Genomic DNA, 26,562 nt, shown 5'->3' on the forward strand with positions numbered 1-26,562 from the left:
AATGCTGGTGAGGATGTGGAACAACAGTTCCTTCCTCACACTCACTGCTGGTAAAAATGCAAACTGGTACAGCCACTCTACTCTGGCACTTTCTGCAAAACCATACTCTTCCTGTATGATCCAGTAATCATGTCCATTGGTACTTACCTAAATGACCTAATTTTCTGTCTAACCTTTCCACTCAGTTTCACAGTCATATTTCACAACAGGCAAAACTAAAGTTTCACCTCAGTGATTCAGTAAGTTTACCTGTCGGTAGCAAGTGTATGGTTGTCTGAGATGGTCCACTTGTTGGCACTCCAGATGGTTGAAGAGGTGGTGCTGGCTGGATGGGTTGCAACGGTCGAGATAAAGCCTGAGAAGAACTCATGGTTGACACAGCGGTATGATTTACCTTTTTAGGGTCTGTTAATTAAAAGTGAAGCAATATGATTACTGATACAAAAATATTAGATATACAAGTTTATCTTTGCCATTCAGTCACATTTTACCACTAAGAGAACAATTTCATTGTATTTTAATTAAGTGTACTTCTGCCAATGTGAAAACCAAGTCAGAACCTTAAATAATTCACTGTTGGTTCTAGCATAGATTTTAAATCACATTTAAAGAAAATATAGTTGTAATTTTTTTTAAAAAATGAAAAGAATCCTACTTTTAACTTAATACAACACGCTTACGGCTTTAGCAGCAGCTACTTTAATATTTGAGTGTTGATGAAGAAAATGCACATTAGATGGCAGAATTTAAGTAACACTCAATGGTGGGGCAATGGAGAGAGATTCTAAGAGGCAGGGATGCTACATAGGGAAAAGGCAAGAGTACTGATGACAAACTTTTATTTTACTTTTTAATCCAAAACCAGCCCTATCTGTGTCCTCTTACAAATAACCAGTATTAACTTGTGTGCTCTAGGAAATTTCTGTAAGATTTGTGTATTAAAAAAATAGTAAAAGCAATACAGAAAATGTGAAATGTTTAAACAGTACTCAGACAGGCATAAATTCAACCCCAACAAATGATGACATAAATCTTCCAATTTTATATCAGTTTTATACAAAGAACCTGACCTTACTGTCACATAATGAATTGTATAGCTACTTAATTTTGGTTTTCTTGAAACCAACTGAACTATCTTATTCCCTAAAATATAATTTCTTAAAATCTCTAGTATTTTTTTTAATTAATGTCTTAAAGGTATAATAACATCTGATCCTACTAGATTTTTCACATGCATTATATAATTACCACCACAAAGTTTTACAGATATGTCTATGAATAAAGTCATTTTGTACAGTCAAATAAGTTTGAGAAATACTCTATGAATCATTCTTGGAGATTTACATTGTAAATCAGCACAGTAAAGGTTCAGAGATATCTGTATTAAGGAAAAAAACCCATATAATTTTAACTCAGCATTTCCCAAGCATATTTAACCACGAAAGTTTTTATTTACAGACACCTATTAACACTGTGGAAGAATAACTTGGAATATTGTTCAACAGCTAACCAATATAATTTCTAAATATTATAACTCAGAATAATACTGAGAATTCTGGGTATACATGCTTTTTAACAATATCTTGATTTAACGCCTACATTAAAATATACATATACACATATGGAAAAAACATTTAAAGTCCAAAGACCTAGATTTAATTCGTACTCTAAATCTATCCTCAATTCTAAAATGGGCATTACAGGGTTATTGTAAGGATCAAGTGAAATAACAGATATAAAAAGAGAAGTATTCCATAAGTTAAATATTCTCCTAGTTGCTCTGTTTTCCTTTATGCTTTGTTAATATTCTCCCAAGATTTGACTTCAGTTTTTTACTTCTAATCTTAAAAACTCTTTCTAAAAAGGACACAAACAGTGCTGTCAAGATTTGTACTAAGTATAATGAGTTAAGAGAGAAAAATGGTACCAAAGCATTCCTTAATATGATTACTTATATTTAAGTACCTTGTAAAGCTCCACTCTCTTCATCATCCATTGTGAGATCAATGACGCCACCTGAATCGTTGCTTGTGGCTTTTCCACTCTAAAAAACAAAATATTTGCATTTTGCTATGGGAACTCTGGTAGGCATAAGGAAAATAAAACAATACTGAGGGGAAGCAATGATAATGCACAGCCTGGTTCAATCTGGACCCCTAAATGACTTTACCTAAAGAGTGTTTGTCACATAAATGACCCAAGGATACTCAAGAGTCAAATATCTGCCACACACACACAAAAAATCTTCCACAATAAATTATTTTTTTAATTATATTGTCAATCGCATAGAGCTATGCTCTAAGCACTTTAAGTGATTAAATGTAAACATAATTCATTTCTAATATTTAAATGTTGACCAAACCTACACTAAATTATCAACATTAATTCACAGGAAGACCAAAGGCAACTTTAAAGTCAGAATTAGGTTACATAAAATAATCTATTTTTCTCCCCTAAAGAATGGTATGGTATCATAGGATGTAATGTGCTATAATCAGATGACATCCAATTTGACCAAAGTCAACTCATTGTCCAAAATTATTAGAAATGTAGTTAAAACTTTTTTTAAAACTATATAATGGCAACAAAAAAAGGAAAGCAGTACAACATAGACCTAAAGAGCCAAGATCTTCAAGTCAAAAAGAATAACTGAATCTTTTAGTTCCAACACTTACAAGTTATGTGAACTTATGTTAAAATGTCATTTTCTAAATTTCAAAAAATTGGATATGAAGTCTATTATAAGTATTAATACAAATATGCATTCAAACAGCTTAACACCAGACATGACACACAGTAACCACTCAATAAATGCTAATCATAATTACTTTATGGTATATTTACAGTCATGTCAACTCCAAATGATTACGGTTTTCATCCACAACACTAAAGTTTTACAAAATTAAAGAAAATGATATCTTGATGTTAGATATACAGGCCAAATTCAAAGACCATGATGTAACTCTAAATCTTACAATTATAAACCTTTTCTAAGATAATGACTTCACAGAAAATGACTTGTTAATAAACATCACAAACCTGTAAATCCGAAACTGAAAAGTTCTTAACAAACCCTTGAAGAAAATAACAGAATCCACTTGCTACAACAGATCTATAAGATCCACTTGTCCAACTAAAGTCCACTTTTAGAATTAAATTTTAAATTCATCAAAAATTACTAGAACAACAGGCAAAGACTAGTAAAGTAGAACCCAACTAGAAAAAAAAGATAGTCAATAAAAATAACTCCAAGTGGAGCCAGATGTTGAATTTAGCAGACTTCAAAGCAGCTGTTAAAAATATATTCCAAGAATTACTAGAACAAATAATCCCAAAACTTACGTAGGATCATAAAAGACCCAGAATTGCCAAAGCAATCCTGGGAGAATAGAACAAAACTGGAGGCCTAACACTCCCAACATCAACAATACAACAAAGCTATCGCAATCAAAACAACATGTGGCGTTGGCATAAAAACAGACATGGATCAGAAGAGAGCGCCCAGGAATAAACCCACACACCTATAGTCAACTAATCTTTGACAAAGGAGACAAGAATGATAACAATGGACAAAAGACAGTCTCTTCAGCAAGTGGTGCTGGGAAAGCTGGGAAGCCACATGTCTATCAATGATGCTGAACATTCCCTCATACCATACACAAAAGTAAACTGAAAAATGGCTAAAGACTTAAATATGTAAGACATGACACCATAAAGCTCCCAGATGAGAATGTGGGCAAAACTTTCTCTGACATAAATCACAGCAATGTTTTCTTAGGTCAGTCTTCTGAGGCAATAGAAATAAAAGCAAAAATAAACAAATGAGACCTAAAAAAACTCAAAAGCTTTTGCACAGCAAAGGAAACCATAAACAAAAAGACAACCTACAGACTGGGAGGAAATACTTGCAAACAACACAACTGACAAGGGCTTAATTTCCAAAATATATAAACAGCGTATACAAATCAATAACTAAAAAACAAATAGACCAATCAAAAAAATGGGCAGAAGGCTTAAACAGACATTGCTCCAAAGAAGATGGGCAACAGGCACATGAAATGATGCTAATACAGCTAATCACCAGAGAAATGCAAATCAAAACTACAAGGAAGTATCATCTCAAACTGGTCAGAAGGATCATCATTGAAAAGTCTACAAACAATAAGTGCTTAAGAGTATGTGGAGAAAAGGGTACCCTCCTACACTATGCAACCACTATGGAGGAAAATAAAGAGGTTCCTTAAAAAACTTTACCACTTGATCCAAACATCTCATTGCTGGGCACAGATCCAGAGAAAACTCTTAACTCAAAAAGATACATGAACCTCAATGTTCACAGCAGCACTATTTACAACAGCCAAGACTCTTGAGAGTCCCTTGGACTGCAAGGAGATCCAACCAGTCCATTCTGAAGGAGATCAGCCCTGGGATTTCTTTGGAAGGAATGATGCTAAAGCTGAAACTCCAGTACTTTGGCCACCTCATGCGAAGAGTTGACTCACTGGAAAAGACTCTGATTCTGGGAGGGACTGGGAGCAGGAGGAGAAGGGGACGACAGAGGATGAGATGGCTGGATGGCATCACTGACTCGATGGATGTGAGTCTGAGTGAACTCTGGGAGTTGGTGATGGACAGGGAGGCCTGGCGTGCTACGATTCATGGGGTCGCAAAGAGTCGGACACGACTGAGCGACTGAACTGAACTGAAGATACAAAAGAAACCTAAATGTCTACTGACAGATAAATAGATAAAGATGTCTCTCTTACACACACACACACACGGAATATTAATCAGCCATAAAAAAGAATGGACCTAAGGATTATCATGGAGAAGGCAATGGCACCCCACTCCAGTACTCTTGCCTGGAAAATCCCATGGACAGAGGAGCCTGGTGGGCTGCAGTCCATGGGGTCGCTAAGAGTTGGACAGGACTGAGCGACTTCACTTTCACTTTTCACTTTCATGCACTGGAGAAGGAAATGGCAACCCACTCCAGTATTCTTGCCTGGAGAATCCCAGGGACGGGGAGCCTGGTGGGCTGCTGTCTATGGGGTCACACAGTGTCGGACACGACTGAAGCGACTTAGCAGCAGCAGCAGCAAGGATTATCATACCAAGTGAAGTAAGTCAGAAAGATATATGATATCACTTACACATGGGATCTAAAATATACAAATGGATTCACTTATAAAACAGAAACAGACTCACAGACATAGAAAACAAACTAATGGTTACCAAAGGGCCAAAGGCAGGGAGGGATAAATTAGGAGTCTGGGATTAGCAGATACAAACTTCTATATATAAAATAGACAACAGTAAGATTCTACTATGTATCTAAGGGAACTATATTCATTATCTTCTAATAACCTGTAATGAAAAAGAATATATACATACGTATAACTGAATCATTTTGCTGTACACCACAATCTAACACAACATTGTAAATCAATTATACTTCAATTTTTTAAGAACAGACAACAGAAAAATTAAGAGCATTAAAAATCAACACAAAATTAAAGTAGGGGGAAAAGTACCCCAAAACAAAAAATAGATGATATATTTTTTAAATTATAAAACAGACCTAAATTCAACCATATCAAAGACTAAACCAACTGAATGGAATAAAATTTCCTATCAGTATTAGGGACTGTCAGATAAAATAACACATCAAAAAATCAATAAATAAGTAGTTTTTTCCTCCTAGATACTCACTTTAAATACAAATACACAAACACACGGAAAAAAACTGCTGTAATTACATTAATGTTAGAGAAGATACAAAGAGTAAGTCTTATAAAGATAAAAGGGTCAATTTGTCTTTCTTTTTATTGTTTTAATGCTCTATTATAAGGTGCCTATTTTTCAATAGTGTATAATCTATAATAGGAAGAGAAGGTCTATAATCAATGATCTAATCTACTGAATTGTATTTTTATTTATCCTAACTTGACTGATAAAATTCATCTATTATCACATACTACAGTAGTCTCCTGTTTCTATTTTCTAAAGAAATAAAATCTAATTATTTCAATAATTATTAACAGCAAATAAAAGACAGTCATGATAGCTGGAACTATTTCTATCAGGCTCTTCAGTGTTCTACATTCATTAACAAATTTCATCTATAATAATCTGTGGCTGAGATCAGCATTAACCATATTTTATATGTAAGAAATCAAATCCAAGGTTTAGATAACTTACTCAAGCCTTACATATTAGGTAAGTTAGAGCTGCCAGAGTGTCTGACTCAGCTGCTGCTGCTGCTGCTAAGTCACTTCAGTCGTGTCCAACTCTGTGTGACCCCTGAGATGGCAGCCCACCAGGCTCCCCCATCCCTGGGATTCTCCAAGAACACTGGAGTGGGTTGCCATTTCCTTCTCCAATGCATGAAAGTGAAAAGCGAAAGTGAAGTCGCTCAGTCGTGTCTGACTCTGAGCGACCCATGGACTGCAGCCTACCAGGCTCTTCCGTCCATGGGATTTTCCAGGCAAGAGTACTGGAGTGGGGTGCCAATGCCTTCTCCATGTCTGACTCTAGATCTTATTATTTCTATGTCACTAGGTTCATGTTTTTCTGCCATCAATTCTGAGAAAACTTATGTAATCAAGAAACATTACATGCCTTTATCTGCATTTATACATATTACCAAAGTTCTGAAACTGCTAAAAAACATCTTGTGTCAAATAGGTTTTAATACTAAGAATCTATTTTATTAAAAAGTTATTTAATCTTGTGTCCTTCCCCCAAATGACCACTCTCATCATATGAACACTAAGAAAATTTCAAGAAAGCAAAGATATTGGCTTTGTAGGGTACTTTTTTTTTGTACTAAAACAAATAATAAGATCATATTTAAAAGGCAATAACAAAGAATATATTTGAAAAGCTAGAATAGGGCACTTCGACAACTGCAGAGAATGCCAGTACAGAAGACTGGGCTGCTCCCTCCACACACATCTCTCTAAAGGAACTTGGGAATTACCTTAAGGTTTGGTTGGCTACCAAAAATGTGGCCCTTAGAAAGTTTACATAAATTATTGATAATTTTCTTATGTCCCTTAAACACCTTAAATAATGAACTGTGTCATACTGGCTTATCAAGGTTGATCTGCACAAACACCAAGACTGATGATGCACATCTGGTTTCACTGTTAGGAGTCTTGCATTTTGACTGCCATAGCTGGTTACACAGAAAGAAGCAGCTGTCCAATCAGCTCAGGCCATGATACTCAGTCAGGCTTACCTGGGCAGAGACTTTTGTCACTTGTTACTTAAGGTAGTATCCAGAGAGAAAGCCCCTCCTGTGCAGTGCTGGTTAGGGAAGAACATGGAAGCCTCAGCCTGACCGCACTTGATCCCACTTGATGCTTATTTTTTTTCCCTGCTGGTTTGGTTCTCTATTTTTTGCTGTGATAAACCATAACCATGAGTATAATCAACCTATCACAGGTTTTATGAGTCCTTCTAGCAAATCAGCAAAATTGAGGTGGATCTCAAGTCCCTCCAAACAGTAATATAAAACTACAGATGCAGCAGAAAATGATTTCTACACTGTCTTACAACATATGATGGTAGTTTCAATAAATAATGTTTTACCACATAAAATATATTAGTAATGTACTACATGAAATGAGATCTATGAATAAAATATGTAATAACAATGATATGGAATATGCTAATAAATACTTATTTGGAAGACATTAGAGAAATCTTCATTCAAGGACTACAAAAAGAGAACATTTTATATCTTTAATTATTTTCTCATTAGGTACAAACAACAATCATTTCCATACATGCCATCTAGTTCCTTCTAAATTATGATAGTCTTAGAAGTGTTCAGAAGTACAACTAAGACAGACTTGGCATAGGAAAAAGAAGTTATCTGAGTGGCTAGAAAGCTAAGAGTGTAAAGAATCATAGGCTACCTATTTCACACCAGATTCTATTTGCTACCAAGTAACATACAGGGTCGGAGAAGGCAATGGCACCCCACTCCAATACTTTTGCCTGGAAAATCCCATGGACAGAGGAGCCTGGTGGGCTGCAGTCCATGGGGTCGCCAAGAGTTGGACACGACTGAGTGACTTCACTTTCACTTTTCACTTTCATGCATTGGAGAAGAAAATGGCAACCCACTCCAGTGTTCTTGCCTGAAAAATCCCAGGGACAGGGGAGCCTGGTGGGCTGCCGTCTATGGGGTCGCACAGAGTCGGACACGACTGAAGTGACTTAGCAGCAGCAGCAGCAACATACAAGGTAAAAAGCTAACAGCAATTTCTTAACATATGTTTTAAAACAACTGTAGTGTTACATTATCAAAGTATTTTTGCACAACAAAACTTTTATCTATAACCCAAAAAGCCAATAAAGCATCAATTTATAACTAGCAGCCCATATATATTTCCATAATAATTTCTTATTATATAATAAAACTTGCATATTACATTTACTATTTAAATTCATAACTGGAACTCATTGAAACCTTTGATCAGGCGTGACTTTAACAGATTAGCTGCCTAGTCATGCTACTTGTGTTTTTCATACAATGGTAGTGAATTACTATTCCTGTAAGCCAAATAAAATATTCATTGAGAGACTTTCCTGGTGGTCCAGTGGCTAAGACTCCACGCTCCCAATGCAGGGGGTCTAGGTTTAATCCCTGGTCAGGGAAGTTAAGATCCCACATGCCACAACTAAGACCTGGTACAGCCAAATACATTCATTAAATAAATAAGAAGAATTTTTTAAAAAATATTTTTTGAGAACTTAGAATTTGGTTATATAGTCTCTTTGCTAATCTGATGCAGACACTTCAGGTGTCTTTTGGATCTACTAGAACAAGTTGCTTCATCAAAATAAAAGTTATAGAATACAATGTAAACTAAAACTTGTGAAGTAGTAATACATGTCTTAGAATTTCTAGAACATAATAAGTAGCTGAGTGTGACTAAATTTTATATTATTTTTTTTTATTTAAAAAGAATATTTTTAAGTAAAGAACTTTAAAAGTATGGCAAACTTTTATATCAATTTTAATTTCACTGAAGTGTTTACAATATTATATATACTTTATTTCAGCAATCTAATATAACTTAAAATTTTTTTTTATTTTATACTGGAGTATAGCCAATTAACAACGTTATGCCAGTTTCAGGTGGACAGCAAAGGGGTTTAGCCATACATATACATGTACCATTCTCCCCGAATTCCTCTCCCATCTAGGCTGTCATATAACATTGGAGTATAACTTTTTGCAATGATGAAAATGTTCCATATCCTTGTTTTCCAATATGGTAGTTACTATCTATGTGTGGCTTTTGAGCCTTGAAATGGGCCTACTGTGATAGAGGAAGTAAATTTTTTATTTAAGGCTAAATTAAATCCATTTTCATTTAAATAGCCTACATGTGATTAGTGGCTACCACATTAGACAGCACAACTCTAGAAGAATCACCATTTATAACAAGATGAAAACACAGCCATTACAGTGTACATCTTCCTCTCCTAAAACATTACCTAGTATGTCCAAACAAACAAGAAAAAAATTACTGAGAGAAATGAGGATGTTTGTAATTTCTTTCTTTAGCTTTGGTTTTACTTTATAAAGTAAAGCTAGACTTCCTATGTTACCTAAAAGTCACTGATGCTTCCTATACTACATGCCTCCCAAAAAAGTACTCCATATACTTTTAATTAAAAACACAGCTACAAGACATCCTCAGAAACAATCAAAACTTTGACCTTTAATATCATATAAAAAGCCTGCTAAAATTTGTAAGAAATAAAATATTTCTAATAGCTTTAGTTTGAGCTATACAGCATGGGGTGTGCTGCGATTCAAGGGGTTGCAGAGTCGGACACGACTGAGCGACTGATCTGATCTGATCTGATCTATCTTTAGTCAAAAATATCATTTTAATAAAGATGAATAGTCAAAATTAAAGATCACTATGCTCTTGTTTTAAAATTCACATCATTTATTCATGCCTGACTTACTCAAGATTTTTTCTCTCACTAGGAAAATAAATGAGTTTCCAGATATGATTAAGAGGAAGGGAATAAATTAGACCATCAAACATGCAATGACTTCCCTATGCATCTATTATACCTAAAGCAATGTAGAAGAAGAATCGTGATGAACTTTATTAATACAGGAAAAATGGAGTTACTCCACTCCTGGGTGACTTAAATTTAACATGAAAAAGTACCAAGACTGGCAAAATGCTAATAAGCCAGAAAAACCAAAATTTTCTTTCCATAAAACTATTTCTGATCAGCTCTGAACAACCTAAAATGGTGTCTCTGTGTGTGCTGGCTATGGCAGGACAAAGGATGGGGAGGCGTGGGGAGAGATAAACCAGGGAGACCTTCTTAAACAGATGGGCCAGGAAGAAATTACATGTGGAGACTAAAACTTCCCACTGTATGAAAGAAAATAACCAGACTGTCAGTTATATACAATCCAATATCACTAAGAGAATTACTAATCAAAAAAATTCAATTCTTGTCAAACAACACAGAGAAGCTGTTTGAAAAATTTTGGACAGTTGTAAAAAACAAACTTGGAATAATTTTCATTTTATCAATGAATATCAACAGAAATCCATCTTTTCATTTTGAAACAGTAGGAAACATCTTACCTGTGATGTGCTATCGGCTGCTTTCTTATTAACAGAAGCATCTACTGTTTTGTTTGTCTGGTTTTCTAAGGAGTCAAAAAACAAAACAAAACTCAGAGCTATTTTTAAAGGAACCTACAAAATGTAAAAGGACAGGTTTCTTTATGTACAACAATTCACGTTAATTTTCTCCAATAGTTTTTTGTGTGTCAACATGTTACATATGTAAATTACTCTCTCAGAGACCACTGCTACAAATCTTTCAGAAGGACAAATTGATACTAGAAATCCAAACACTTCATATACCCATTAAACAGAAATTTTAACTCTAACCAAATGAATATTGCAGGGAAGCAATTTAAGATGTGTATAACCTAAATGCTGTAACACAAAAAGTTAAATAAAATATAATCCTTCCCTACTACACACCTCTGGAGAAAAAAACTTAGTAACATGCCAAAATGTAATAAATTCACTAGAAAAATAAAATGATCCTGATGAAATATACATGCATAATCTCAATAGCTCAATCACAGATGATTTTCCTTTATTCATTTTTCAATAAACTTGTATTGAGTATGTACACACACACAAACATACATATGAATTTTGCACGTATAGAACTACAACTATATAGTCGTATAAAAGATAGCTGAATGAAAAAACAGCACAGAAAACAAAGTATGTTTTTCTGCCTCAATTTCTAAAGAAAAGGTATTAAGTTTTGTCAAATGTCTTGAGTGTCTACTGAGGTGATTAATCAGTTTTTTCTCTTTGGTAATGTGGTCAATTACATTAATAGGAGTTCTCCAATGCTGAAACATCCTTATCCACACTTTCTGTCAAAAAGACTTTAGTCAAAATATGACACTCCTTTCATTTGTAAATCTTCATAACATACATACAAAGTAAATCATTTATCAATATATTTAAAAGGTAAAACCAGAAATGATAGATACAATTATTTCTATCTATACATTAAAAAAAAAGAGGATAAATATCTACCTGTTAAAAAGAGGGTTTTACAGGCTAGGTTAAGTAAAAGGGGCCCTTCCAATTTCTGCCTACCCTATCTGAATTATCTTAGTTCTTTGCATAGCAAGAAAATATACATATATACACATACATATATGTACATATTCCTGTGTGTGTATATATAACCTAAGGAATCTCTCAGGTATATTTAAGATGTATGTAACTTTAAAAAGACATATACATATCTTTAATATCTTAAAATTACTTCATTTATAATGAATCAGCTTCATTTCTGGACTGCAAAGTTCTTGAAATACTACTTAATAAAAAAATTTTTTTTAATTAGTACTTCTTAAAACTAGTACTTAATAAAAAAAGAAATTAATTCCAGGTTACTGACATGCAGAGTATTAACACACATTCAAGACATTACCAAAACATAAGCAATTTACTACCAGTTTTAAAAAACATATATACAGTGTTAGAATACATTCATTTTGATTTAAAACACATTTTCAAGTGAAAATAAAAGGTACGTCAAGAAGCAAAGCAGGTGAGGGAGTTTCATTTTTATTTTCTGTTGATTAGTTGGTTGGCTGGTTTAGTTCTAAGTCATGTTGGACTCTTGCAACCCAAGGGCTGTGGCCCACCAGACTCCTCTGTACATGGAATTTTCTGTGGAATTATCCTCATACAATTATTCTCAAGATTCAGGAAAGATTTAAACTGATTAATGAAATGTTTTATTTCTACACACACACACAAATACTAATAAATATGAGAGTTTTCTTATCCAGCATGATTCTCTCTTTGACTTAATTGTCTCAGGACACAAAGGTAATTATTCATAAAGCTGTAATAATATTCTTTATCCTAGATTTCCCATTAACTTCTCCTACCCTTTTATTAGATTGTTGTCTTGATTCTCAATGTAACATTTTATAGATTCAATGTATATTTTGTTTTCTTTTACTACTTCAGATGAATTTTTAAAGTTAAAAGTTACAAATCAATCTATCAAGCAATAAAATTGGCAGGATATAAAGTCAAAAATTGTACAACAAACTCTTTCTATCATATAAGAAACATCTCTCTTTATTCTTAAAAGACACTGTCACTTTTAACCAACACTGAATTTTTACCAGCATCAAAAAACGGATGCGTGTATGTGCATAGGACATCACGAGCATCACAGAGCGGATGTGCATTACGTGCATGTGCGTTTCACAGGCGTGCGCTAGTAGTGTACCTTGGTAGGTGCTGAATAACTGAATGAAAATAAACGGAGTGCAAAAACTTGTAAGTCATTTTTACAACTCTCTCTCTCATCTAGAGCATTCCCAAGTGCCTGTAACTCCATTTTCGCCCCTCCTGTAGCCAGTGTTTGTGGATGTCACACTCCTTCCTCTCTGTAAAAATCCTTTAAAACTCTACTTCCCACCATCTTGCCATTCACTCCATTCTCGTACCTTCCCAGAGCTCCCATATTCTCTCACAGAAACCTGAATATATTTACACTCATCACATTTATAATTATTTAACATTAAGTTCCCTATTTGACTATGAGCTTAGTTAGAATAGGGACTATTTTGTACATTTCTGTGTGTCTGCATGATTTTAGAACAAAACAGGCATTCAATGTTTTATGAATGAATGCATGCATGCTAAGTCACTTCAGTTGTGTCTGACTCTGTGCGACTCTATGGACAGCAGCCCACCAGGCTCCTCCGTCCACAGGACTCTCCAGGCAAGAATACTAGAGTGGGTAGCCATTTCCTTCTCCTGTGAATGAATGAGATAAACTATAATTTGGTCTCTAAATTTCCAAGTAATCCTTAGGACAACTTTTATTTTACACTTTATAAAAAACATTGACTTACTCTATGAAGATATATGTATATAAATATATACAAATGCATGCTGTCTAGTTATACATTATGTAGACAACATATTAAAAAGCAGAGACATTACTCTGCCAACAAAGGTCCCTCTAGTAAAGGCTATGGTTTTTCCAGTGGTCATGTATGGATGTAAGAGCTGGACTATAAAGAAAGCTGAGCACTGAAGAATTGATGCTTTTGAACTGTGGTGTTGGAGAAGACTCTTGAGAGAACCTTGGACTGCAAGGAGATCCAACCAGTCCATCCTAAAGGAGATCAGTCCTGGGTGTTCGTTGGAAGGACTGATGTTAAAGCTGAAACTCCAATACTTTGGCTACCTGATGCGAAGAGCTCACTCACTGGAAAAGACCCTGATGCTGGGAAAGATTGAGAGTAGGAGAAGGGGACGACAGAGGATAAGATGGTTGGATCACATCACTGACTCGATGGACATGGGTTTGGGTGGACTCTGGGAGTTGGTGATGAACAGGGAGGCCTGGCATGCTGCAGTTCATGGGGTCGCAAAGAGTCAGACACAACTGAGTGACAGAACTGAACTGAACTGAAATAAAACTTACATAAGCATAGTTTTCAAAAAGTTTTAATTAAATAACTAATTAATTCATCACTTTATGGATGTATTAAAGTTTGGCTTCAACCTTCATATTCAGCCAAATTTTGCTATTTGACCTCAGCTTAGGTTTTTGCAAGCCTCAATAGCTAAATGCTTACTTTCATGCCACTTATGGCATCCTTAAAATTATGCATAATCAGAGAATATATCATCTCATAGGACCTCCTTCTAATTAACATGGTAAACAAAGCCAAGCTTATCATTAATATTTTTGGTTAATATCTAATAATTTACTTTCAAATATATGTAAGCATTCCAAATAGAACTCAAAATGAAGATCTCCATAATATAATTTTTACATTAAAGTATATGTGTTAAATATATATATGTTAAAATATAAAGTTTTAGGTATACATATAAATGTATTATCACAAAAATAATAATTACTAAAATTATTAATTTTATATACAAAAAAATTAAAGACAGTCAAGAAATTAAACAAAACAGACTGACATTACAACTAATAAAGTGCATTAAGCTAGATAATTTTGGGAAAAACACACCCTTTGGGTCAACAAATGTTCATACAATGTTAACAGGATAATGAAATTAAATTATAATTCTGATGTGTGTGTGTATGCTCAGTCAGGTCCAGTTGTTTGCAACCCTATGGACTGCAGCCCACCAGGCTTCTCTGTCCATGTGATTCTCCTAGCAAGAATACTGGAGTGGGTTGCCATTTCCTCCCCTAGGGGATTTTTCTGACCCTGGGATCAAACCTCCGTCTCCTGCGTTGCCTGCATTGACAGGTAACTCATTTACCAATGAGTCACCTGGGAAACTCATAATTCTGCTACTGTATAAGTATTTAGGGAACTTGCAATCATAACATTAGACAGAGTAATCTCTCAAGTTATTTACTTCTTTTCAGGCTATGGTCTTTCAGGGAAAGTTCTATATTTAAGAATTTACCTTATCTTGTAACCATGATTTAAAAACAATGTCAACTAAGCTCAAAATTTCATAAAGAAAAACTCCAAAATCACAGAAAAGAAGGTCCATGATAATCATCTTCCACCCAACATGGTAAAAAACAGTAATGACTGGAAGAAATGTAACCCACCCCCCAAAAAATCTTGCTCATTCACTGAACTCAATTCAAAGTAGGCATCTAAGGAATGTTGTGACAGCAGATACTGCTAATAAATATCATTACTGTACCATGCAAATATTTAATTTTAAATACTAATAATAACTGTATTTTAAATTTCAGATTTAATCTTATATCCCAGATGTTAATTGTATGAAGGTGATATTCAACTTCATTCCAGTATGAATTTTTATCTACCATTCATTTACTCTTAGTAACTCTATGAAACTCTTATTTTATGAGAATATATACTCAGAAGACAAGTACTCTACTGAAGATCACATAAGAAATTAGAAAAACAAGCCCTGTATATCTCACATGTAAAAATTAATTTTGTACTTTATAATTTTTTCTTATATTTCAAGTTCAACTATATCAAAAGGACAGCTATTACAACAATTTCACTATATACATGATGCCCAGGTACTCTTTCCTGTCTTTCCAAAAGTAGTGGGGATAAATATAAAATCAGAAATGAAGAATAAGCAAGTTCAAGAATGTATATATAATCTATGCTTTCTAAGAACAAGGAAGACAGAGTTCTACAGATTTTAAATTAGGAACAATCAAGTTCTCCTTCTTGTAATACTACAAAGTATATATAAATATATAAACATAATCATGTAAAATATGCCATCTGGGAAAATATATAAGAGAAAACAAGAAGCAAGGAAACGTTCTGCAGTAAATTAAAGAGGGAAGACCTAGTATAACACCATTCAAATTTGGAAGATAGGAGTGAAGAATGCACAAAGGTTTTCCCAAATGGGATAATGGGCAGGGGCTTCCCTAGTGTCTCAGATGGTAAAGAATCTGCCTTCAATGCAGGAGACTGAAGTTTGATCCCTGGGTTGGGAAGATCCCCTGGAGAAAGGAATGGCAACCCACTCCACTATTTTTTTTTAAATTCATTTATTTTTTAATTGAAGGATAATTGCTTTACAGAATTTTGTTGGTTTCTGCCAAACATGAACAAAAAATATGGAACACTTCACAAATTTGCGTGTCATCCTTGTGCAGGGTCATACTAATCTTCTCTGTATCATTCTAATTTTAGTATATGTGCTGCCCAAGTGAGTACCACTCCAGTATTCTTACCTGGAGAAGTCCATGGACAGAAGAACCTGGCAGGCTACAGTCCATGGGGTCACAAAGAGTCGGACATGACTGAGCGACTAACACTTTCACTAGAGAAGATGTGTGGTTGTTATTTTCCTCTTATTAGCATATATTATGTCACTTAGATACTTTAAAACATACTGTTTTCTGTATATTCAGATATATCTGCAAAATGTATTATGAAAGTAATTCACAATGCTTGCTACAAAGACAAAATTAAAAATTTTCCCAGGTTAGGAAAACTAGTAAAAGATGAATTACAAATGATAACTTCTCAGTCAAAATAAACTCTCAGATCCCACTTTAACATCATTCCTCTTGGGTAACTAAAATAGTCTCTGTGAAATTCTATTCACTCTGTCTTCTAATAATGTTTGTCAACTACATACACACATACACACACAAATTCAATTATCTACAGACTATTAACAAGCTTGCATTTCTATTATTAAATCTACATGTTGACTTACCAATTCTTGTGGTGGTAGTGGTGCTCTGTTCTGCAGGAGATGAAGTACTAAAAGCAGAAATTGGAATTTTCATCTGTATAGGACCTCGATTATTTGACGGACTATAGAGTCCTGATGGGCCTACTGTAGGTAAAGAAGTCCTGGTGGCTTGTACAATAGAGTGTGCTGTTGGAACGGCCTGTACAGCAAGTGTTGTTCCTAACGGTGCAGCACTGGCAGGAGAATTCCTTTGAATACTAGGACTGGGCACAGAAGGAACGTTGTTTGGTTTCGTGGGGTTTGGCAAAGATGGCAAAGACACTGGATTTTTGGTAAGACCACTCACTGTAGGTGGGCTTTGTACAGAAATGAATTCAACGTTGCCTGATGGTTGATTGGTCACTAAAGTCCCTGGATGGCTCTGGAGGAGCTGAGGCTGGGAGGATACAGCAACAGGTACATGTAAAATCACTGGTAAAGACTGTAAAGAGATTGTAGGTTGGGGATTTCCACTAGGCACCTGAGTAGAAGCAACTACTGTAGCTGTGTTGGGTGCAGGAAGAACTGACGTGGCTGTCAGAGAACCTGAAGTCACTGGAGGCTGCAATTTAGGTTGACTACTGACAACCGTTGGAGGAGTGACAAGATTGGTTGAAGATACTATAAAAAAAAGAGAGAAGTTTCAGTTTAAATGCTATCTTTATCAGCTAAAATAATACAAAGTTGATGTAGTGCAATATATACAGTAGTCTCTCATATCTTTTAATTTGATTTAAATTCTTGAATTCTTAGATTATTTGCAGAATCATTTCTGCATCTACATTTGGTACATTATGAAAATAGCACGTTTTATCATTAAGATGGAGGACTGCTATTTCTGTACCAAGAGTCTCTGAAAATTAGCATACTTACTTCAGAGTTACTAGCGGGAAATACAACTATAAAACAGTGAAAACTAGGCAAAATTGTAAAGACAATTTTGAAAGTACATTAAAAATGCCTTAGAACACTGGCAATATATAAACTCAAACAGAATATCTAGAAAGAGTATCATAAATTCATAATAGGTGAACTTAGTGATGGTATTTTATGATATGGATAAAGTGAAACCTGTACCTGTGGATCCAATTTTACTGAACTCCCTGGGAGAAGAACTAGTGAAGAGAGGCTACTACCTCTATAGACATTCTACTGACATTATGTGATATGGAAAATAACATAGGGAAGATGGGAGAAGAATTAAGGAGCTGACAACAAAGAGCAGAGTAAATCAAAATGTTGGTCGCTGGAGTTTTATAGTCTTTTTAGTTCAGCCATTTGTGTATCTTCTCATTTGAGCAGGTTTAATAAAAATCAATGACTAAGTCTCCTTCTCACTGATTTGTAAAGTCTTTCCAAAATCACAGGCACACATAAAGCATTACTGCTGCATACCAAATAAGGCTGGCTGGCTCAAGGACGAGTGCTCGGACAACTGGCTGAGCTGTAAGCTCAGCTCACAGCCCATTTGATGGAATACCACTTTTACTTGAAAGACTGACTTATAAACATACTATGGTTATTCACACTTGGGTATCTGGCGAATTTTTTCTTGAAAATAAACCAAAGAAGGTAGAGACTTCAAAGAAAACAACCAACAGTATCGATTGGCAATAGTAAAACCTGAGTTTAAAAAAAAAACTTAGAACTTGGGACAATACATCTACCTGCCACCCTGAGAGCATGGTTAGCTTCCCAAATCTTTAAAGGCTCTTCTGAGAAAAACTGATAACAAAGTAAATAAATACAATTAAAAAAAAATTATTAATGAAATGTACCAGTGTTTGGAAGACTTAGAAAACTCGGTGAATATTTTCCAAGTGATCAATGAATGATATTAGTAAAAGACCCATCCAAGTACAAGAGAGATAAACGAATTTAGTGAAAAATGTACAAACGTTTATTGGTGTGATTTCTGATTTCACTTTGCAACTAACCTTTAAGAAACCATTACTTGCTATGTCAAAGAATAATACCCACATTCTCTCTAGGCCTTTTCCAACTACATATTTGTATGAGGCTGAATTTTCTTCACATAATTCAACTAAAACAACAAACTGCAACAGATTGAATGCAGACACATATGAGAATCCAGGTGTGTTTGGCCATCTTAATGTTTTAAGTGAAGTTTAAAAGAGACATAAAAATTTAATATAGTAATACTCTTTTTGCTAATTTTTAAAATTTTGGTTAAGAGCTACTTTTCACTAAAACTTGCGACTTATGGTATGTAATTCTGTGGTTTAATTGCTAAACCATGCCCAATTCTTCTATGACCAAATGGACTATAGCCCACCAGGCTCCTCTGTCCATGGGATTTCCCAGGCAAGAATAGTGGACTGTATACTGGTACAAAATACAGGTTTGCAATTATTTTTAAGTGAATTAATAAACATTAAAAGATTATATGTTTTAATTTCTACCATAGTAAATATCAATTATATACCCACATAAATACAATTCTGTAGATTCTTAATAATTTTTAAGATTATACAGGGATGTCAACACCCCAAAATTTGAGAATCACTACAGCAGAAATCTGAATTTCTGTATTTTTATGCACATCTGTGATCCTACTTTTTAAACAAAATTTTGCTCTTAGCACTCAATTTTACATAACTGTGTTCAGTTTCTTAGTCCATTTCAAGCTCAAAAGTGTGTAAGAAAAGAGAACAAAAGCCTTCAATTCCTAACAAAATGTATTTTGGTGTTAAGAATATTACCTGTATTCACAGGGGTTTGAAAAGATGGTGGTGCACTCTCACTTATATTTCTTTTGGACTCCAACATCTGTCTCACCGTGTTTGTATTTCTGTGAAATAGATACACACACAAATGGTCACTGGACATGCCGTTCTAGGGGATATCTACTAATGCATACAGAAAGCAGTGGCTCATAGGAAGAAAGGGTAGCTAGACTTGGATATTAATTTAAAGCACTAAACTGGGAGTGAATGCGGTGAAGCAAAGCTGGTATGAAAACACTGGAATGTTGGGGTGTAGGGCATCAGGGGAAGAGTCTTCCTTTTATATTCTATGTCCTTAATACTTTAACCTGAAAACCAAATATGGGTCTGAATATCTGCAACACATTAGTTTTTATCAACTCTGACCAAAGAATTTCTCAAATACTTAAGGTAATACTATTTAACACAAGTGGATAAAGAAATCTGCAATGACAAAAGAAAGCCTTATAAAAAAACTAGCAAAATCAATATCCATAGGAGAACAATTACAGCAAAGCAAAAAGAAGCAAATATACTTAATTCAGTATACCAAACACTTATCTCTACAAAAATATATAGCATCACATTCTAAGATCTTTCTGCACAATAAAGAAAATCAGAACCTTGTTCTCTTAATGAAAAACTTGATAAACAGCCTGTTTACAATTCTCACCTGTAGGGCACACTGTTATTGCTGATGACATCAACTACAGACTTTCCTGGTGATACAGGTGGGTTTGGTGGGTTCTGGGGAGAAAAATACCAAGGTAAAATAAAGCCCAATTCACAAGCAATCTTTCAGTCCTCTAAGTGCTTTGTTAATATGTTATCTGTTATTTCTATGCTGCTGCTAAGTCGCTTCAGTCTTGTCTGACTCTGTGCAACCCCAGAGATGGCAGCCCACCAGGCTCTCCCGTTCCTGGGATCCTCCAGGCAAGAACACTGGAGTGGGTTGCCATTTCCTTCTCCAATGCATGAAAGTGGAAAGTGAAAGGGAAGTCGCTTAGTGGTGTCCGACTCTTAGTGACCCCATGGACTGCGGCCTACCAGGCCCCTCCATCCATGGGATTTTCCAGGCAAGAGTACTGGAGTTGGTTGCCAGTGCCTTCTCCCAGCTTATTATCTAAGAATGGTTATAAACACTGTTACCTCATAAGACCCCTTTAGAAATGGCAGAATTGACTGCTTTACTGTGGAAATAGGGCATTTGATGACCAAAACGTGTAAATTAATCATCACTATTCTACAAAACAAGACTTAGAAACTTATGTTTTTTGCCACTTACTTACAAATCTGTTGCAAAATTTAAGTCTTTTTGTAGGTGTAAAATAAAAGGATTAGGGAATTAATGGTATTAGATCAGGAGTCTGAGAACTTTATAAAGGGCCAGACTGTAAATATTTTAGGCTTTGCAGCTACTCAGTTCTGCCACTGTAGCACAGAAATTAGCCATAGATGATATGTAAGTGAATAATCATGGTTGTGTTTGAATAAAATTTTATGTATGGACACTGAAATATGAATTTCAAGTTATTTCTATAGTACAGGAGAAAATCTTTCTAAGAAAAAAAAAAAAAACCTTGGCATTGGCACATATTAAAGTGCTTACACAAATTAGTCTATTGTCACAACTACTTACTGTATGAAAAGTGAATAATTCCTAGACCTCAGTTTTTTATGAGTAAATAAATAATGTAAAAATAGTTTATATGCTAAAAGTGTTCAGTAAGCATTAACAATATGAATCTAAAGAATAACTAGAAAAAAAAATAAATAAATTTAAAGAATAACTAGATACTCATTCAATAAACATCTAGTAAATGCCTACTAAATACCTAGCAGAGGAAGCACCAGATTACAAGCAGAAACTCAAGAAACAAGGAAAATATTTGTTTATCCTCAGAAGTAACTGATTACCAATTAAGTGGTATCCTAGGTCACAAAATTATTTTTATAATTTTTGTTTAAAAAAAACTACTTGTCACTATGTGACTTATAATTTCATAAAAAGATGCCCCAATTATAACTTCAGTACAAACTAAGCCTTTTTCCATCCTCCAAAACAGGGACTATAGAAATACAGTTGTAACATTTATATGCTAATTATCATTATTTGGGCCTCCATTATAATTCTTTCATCATCTATTTCTTAAACTGAGAAAAATAAGTCCACTCAAGTCTTAATTAAATATAATACATATTAAACAAAAGGTGATAAACAGAAGCATATCAAGCAGATGCCACTAATCACTCTTCTCAACAACAAATATATTTTGCTACTTTTTATAGGATAAAAGAATGATTTTATCTGCGTAGAGGAGGAAAAAAGATAAAGAATTAAGATAAACTGCTCTGACAGAAACATTTGAAATATCTAGAAAAGGAAATGAAAGTAACATTGTAGCCTCATTGGGAAAAGTTTTAAAAAATTTTTAGGGGAAAGAAGTGCATCTTCTAATAAGTCTTTGAGTAATCAGTACACTCAAAACACTTAAAATGAAGGTAAACATTTCAGAGGGAAAAAATATAAAAGGAGTATAAGCATAATAAATAGGTATATATAAGTAAAGTATGGCTTAATGTCACTGGATGGAGGACCTTAAACACTACAGTGTGGTGACATCAGCAAGATGGCAGAACTGAAAATCCTATAGAATCCTTCCCTTATGAAAACAATGACTTAACAACTTAAGGATCAAATTTCACTTGTAAGAAGTCAAGAAACCTGTTGAGAGATTAGAGCACCCTAAATGAGAGTAAGCCCCAAAGAGATAAATAGTACAAGGTAGGAAAGTCTGTTGCACTTAACCATCATATCCCACCTCCTTCCTTACACAGTGTAGTAAAATAGAAAAGAAAAAGGGAAAAAAAATCCCAAAAAGTGTCCTCTTCTTCAGGAAAGAAACACTGGAATTTGCATGCAACACTGACTTTCGGGGGACACTGATCAACGTACTGGCTTCCATCTCACCCAACTTGGAAGAAGCAGCACACATTGGGTGTCTTGGGGGGTAGATGAGAAGAAAGGCAAACCTCTTGGCTTGGTACTAAACCAGAAAACTGGCAGTAATACAGAGAGACAGTAGGGGTAACTCCAGTATAATGGTTTGCTAAAGCAGCAGCAATTTGAAAGGCAGATACCAGGTCGGGGATGGGACGTTCCCAAATAGAACCAGACAAAACTCTGCAGATTGGAGATACACACACAAACGCCAAGAAAATGCCATCTCTGAAAAAAGGTTTGAAAGGAGATCAGAGTTATCTAACTTGACCTACTAGTAAAGGTCTTCATCTGTACAAAGATATTCCAAAAAGATGGGAAGTGTACTTTTTCAAATGCCTAATTTCAGCAAAAGAGAAACATACCAAAAAAAACAGAGAAATATGGATCAATCTATGAAATTAATCTCTAGAAACTAATTTTAAAGAAACAGACCTAGGAACTACCCAACAAAGAATTCAAAATGACTATCATTAAGATGCTCAATGAGACAGAAAAGAACACAGAAAGAAAACTAAATGAAATTAGGAAAATAAAGCAAGAAGAAAATGAAACTTCAGAATAGAACCAACAGAAATTCTGGAGCTGAAGCCTACAACAACTGAATTTAAACATTTACTAGAAGGGATAAAAACCAGACTGTATCAAGCAGAAGAAAGAATCAGCAAACCTGAAGATAAATCATTTGAAATTATTGAGTTAAGAGAATCAAACAGAAAAAGTGAATGAAAAAAAGGTAAAGACAGACTAAGAGATTTATTAGACACTATCAAGTGGGCCAATATACAAATATGGGAAAACAAGAATGGAAAGAAAGAAAGTAGGCAGAAAGCCTTCTTAAGTAAAGGCCAAAATCTTCCCAAACTTAAGAAAGAAAACTGACAAATTCAAGAAGGTGAAAGACTTCCAACTCAAAGAGACCTACACTAAGAAACATTATAGTCAAGTTGTGAAAAGTCACAAAGGTTGTAAAAGTGGCAAGAGAAAAGGGACCCATCACATTTAAGGCTGCTCCCTTAAGATTATCAGTGCTTTTATCTCAGAAAAAACCTAGCAGGCCACAAGGGAGTGGAATGATATATTCAAGTGCTAAAAGAAAAATACTGCCAAGCAAGAATATCATAACCAGCAACACTATCATTGCAAAAATGAAGGCAAAATTAAGAGTTTCACAGTAAATACAAAGCTGAGTGCATTTTGCACCACTAAATCCACCATACAAATGTTAACCAGAGTCCTTCAAGTAGAAATGAAAGGACACTAGAGAGCAACCTGAAAGCAAAGAAAAATATAAAACTCTCTAGTAAAAGTAAATACAAAAATAAATACAGAATACTGCATTACTAGAAAGTGGAAATAGAAATCCCACCTAATTCTAGTACAGAATTTAAGTATAAAATATAATTGTAAATCTATATTAACGTACACACAATACAAAAAGATATAATGTATGATATCAATGAAGTGGTGGGAGGAAAAAAGTGACCTGAATTTATTTCCAGTTTAAAACAGTTGTAAACTTAAGAGACGTGCAAATCAAAACTACAATGAGATATCATCTCACACCAGTCAGAATGGCCATCATTAAAACATCTATAGTATTATTAAAATGTCCATCCTACCCAAAGTGGTCAAAAGTTTCAATGCAATCTCAATCAAAATTCCTGTCATTTTTTGCAGAAATAGGAAAAGGCATCCTAAAATTCAAATGAAATCTCAAGAAATTCTGAATTACCAAAACAATCTTAGAAAAGAACAAAGTTGAAAGCTTATACTTCTAATTTTAAAACATGTTACAAAGCTACAGTAATCCAAACAGTATGGTGCTGGAATGCAGACAGACACATAGAAATGTCAAATAGAATACTGACCCCAGAAATAAACTCTTAATGTAAACACTCAAATGATATTCTACAAGGGTGTAAAGGCTACACAATGGGTAAAGAACACTCTTTTGACAAACTGTGTGAAATTGGATATCCAAATGCAAAAGAATGAAGTCAGACCATTAAATCATATATAAGATTTAATCCAAATGGATTAAAGACATAAAACCTAAAACTATGAAATTAAGAAGAGAAAACACAGAGGAAAGCTTCACGACAGTGGATTTGGCAATGATTTCTTGGATCAAAGCAAAGGTAACAAAAGCATTAACAAGACAAAGAAGATTACATCAAACTTAAAATCTTCTGCACATGAAAGGAAACAATCAACAGAGTGAAAAGGACACCTACATGATGGCAGAGAATAACTACAAATCATGTAACTGGTAAGGTGTTAATATCCAGAACATAAAAAGAACTCCTACATCTTAACAATTAAAAGATAAGTAACCAGATTTATGAATGGCTGAAGGACCTGAATAAACATTTCTCCAAAGAAAATATGCAAAATGATCAATAAGCATGTGAAAAGATGCTCAACATCACTAAGCAGAGAAATGCAAATCAAAACCACAATGAGATAAGGCCTCACATCCATTAGGGTGGACACTATCACAAAAGAGGAAAAAAAAATTTTTTTGCCAAAAATATACAGAAATTGGAACCCTTGTGCCATGCTGATGGGAATGTAAACGATGTGACTGTTCAGTTCCTCAGTGTTACTTGTTCAGTCGTGCCCAACTCTGCAAGCCATGGACTGCAGTCCACCAGGCTCCTCTGTCCATGGGATTTTCTGGCAAGAATACTGGAGTGGTTTGCCATTTCCTTCTCCAGGGGATCTTCCAGACCCAGGGATGGAACTGGGGTTTCCAGCACTGAAGGCAGATTCTTTACCGACTGAGCTACCTGGGAAGCCCTAAATGTGACTTTAGCAGTGATGTGACTGCAAAAGAAAACTATATGGAGGTTCCTCAAAAAATAACAGAATTACCAAATGACCCAGCAATTTCACTTCTGGGTAGAAATATCCAAAACTTTGACCTCAAAGAGGTATCTGCACACCAATGTCATTGCAGCATTATTCGTAAGAGCCAGAAGTTGAAATCAGCCCAAATATCCATCAATAAATAAATGGATAAAGAAAATGTGGTATATACATACAATGCAGTATTAGCCTTAAAAAAGGAAATCCTGTCATATGCAACAACCCAGATGAACCTTGAGAACACAATGCTTTGTGAAATAAGATAAAACAAATACTGTATGACTGCACTTATGAGATATCTAGAGAAGTCAAAACCATGGAAACAAAGTAGAATGATCATTTCCAGGGGCTAAAGGGGAGAGGAAATGGTAGTTGTTCTATGGAGGTCTTAGTTTTGCAAGATGAAAAATTCCTAGAGATATGTTACACAATAATGTGAATATAGTTAACACTACTGAATTGTAGAATTTAAAATGGTAAATTTTATGTTAAGTTTTTATTACAATTAAAAAAAAATTATTTTTAATAAAAAATTGAAATGCAGGATTTAGATTAAATCTAAAATTTGACAATCAACTATAAGTCACTGATTTCCATAAAGGAGAGAAATATCTTGATATTTCTTTTATAGTAAAAAAAAGATAAAGGATGAAAGTTAAAGATATCAGTCATAAAGCCCTAAAATAGATTAAACATGAATACGGTCTTCATAGCAAACTGCTTATGAGGATTTTATTTTCTTTCAGAAATTAATAGAAAATGTTTTAAGCCAAATCTGAATAATGGGGTTTGTTATTAACTGATTAATATCAGAGGACCAAGGAGCAAATCTAAACAGAAGAAAAGAATCTGAAGTGGTATTGCTTGTTTAGTTATTTTGGTAAGGGGGATAATTCTCAATATTATTTTATGTGTCTTGTTTTTAAAGCCTAGAAAGACATATGTAAAATTATAGTGGAAATTAAAACATGGAAGAACAAAATCTTTTGACATTTCTCTAGAAATATCTCTCATAAGAAGAAAACAATAACACGAATGAGTTAGAAAGATGTCTAAGTTTTGAAATTTAAAACTGGCCTTACAAACTAAAAGAAGTAACACAATTTGAAAGACTGAACACTACCTTAACATTTTCTTCAAGTGCCACACACACTAATTG

General features: G+C 34.4%; 1 protein-coding gene and 1 non-coding gene across 11 annotated transcripts in view; both read right to left on the reverse strand.

The window, feature by feature from the left end:
• Positions 1 to 26,562, reverse strand: part of ATF7IP (activating transcription factor 7 interacting protein) — a 122,586-nt gene that overhangs the window by 20,236 nt on the left and 75,788 nt on the right. For all 10 annotated transcript variants that reach the window (XR_009736608.1, XM_061417782.1, XM_061417777.1 and 7 more), the window contains 6 exons: positions 20,205 to 20,278; positions 19,529 to 19,617; positions 16,788 to 17,426; positions 10,641 to 10,705; positions 1,966 to 2,044; positions 250 to 405 (listed from right to left, as the gene is read on the reverse strand). Coding sequence is in view for 9 of the 10 variants with exons in the window: in XM_061417782.1 (XP_061273766.1) it covers positions 250 to 405; positions 1,966 to 2,044; positions 10,641 to 10,705; positions 16,788 to 17,426; positions 19,529 to 19,617; positions 20,205 to 20,278 (1,102 nt within the window). In the remaining variant the exon portion in view is untranslated. The remainder of the gene's footprint in view (positions 1 to 249; positions 406 to 1,965; positions 2,045 to 10,640; positions 10,706 to 16,787; positions 17,427 to 19,528; positions 19,618 to 20,204; positions 20,279 to 26,562) is intronic.
• Positions 16,174 to 16,279, reverse strand: LOC133249045 (U6 spliceosomal RNA). The gene has a single exon (XR_009736852.1). It is a non-coding gene; the product is annotated as a U6 spliceosomal RNA (small nuclear RNA).

The sequence above is a fragment of the Bos javanicus genome, chromosome 5 (genome assembly GCF_032452875.1).
Source record: "Bos javanicus breed banteng chromosome 5, ARS-OSU_banteng_1.0, whole genome shotgun sequence".
NCBI lineage: Eukaryota > Metazoa > Chordata > Mammalia > Artiodactyla > Bovidae > Bos > Bos javanicus.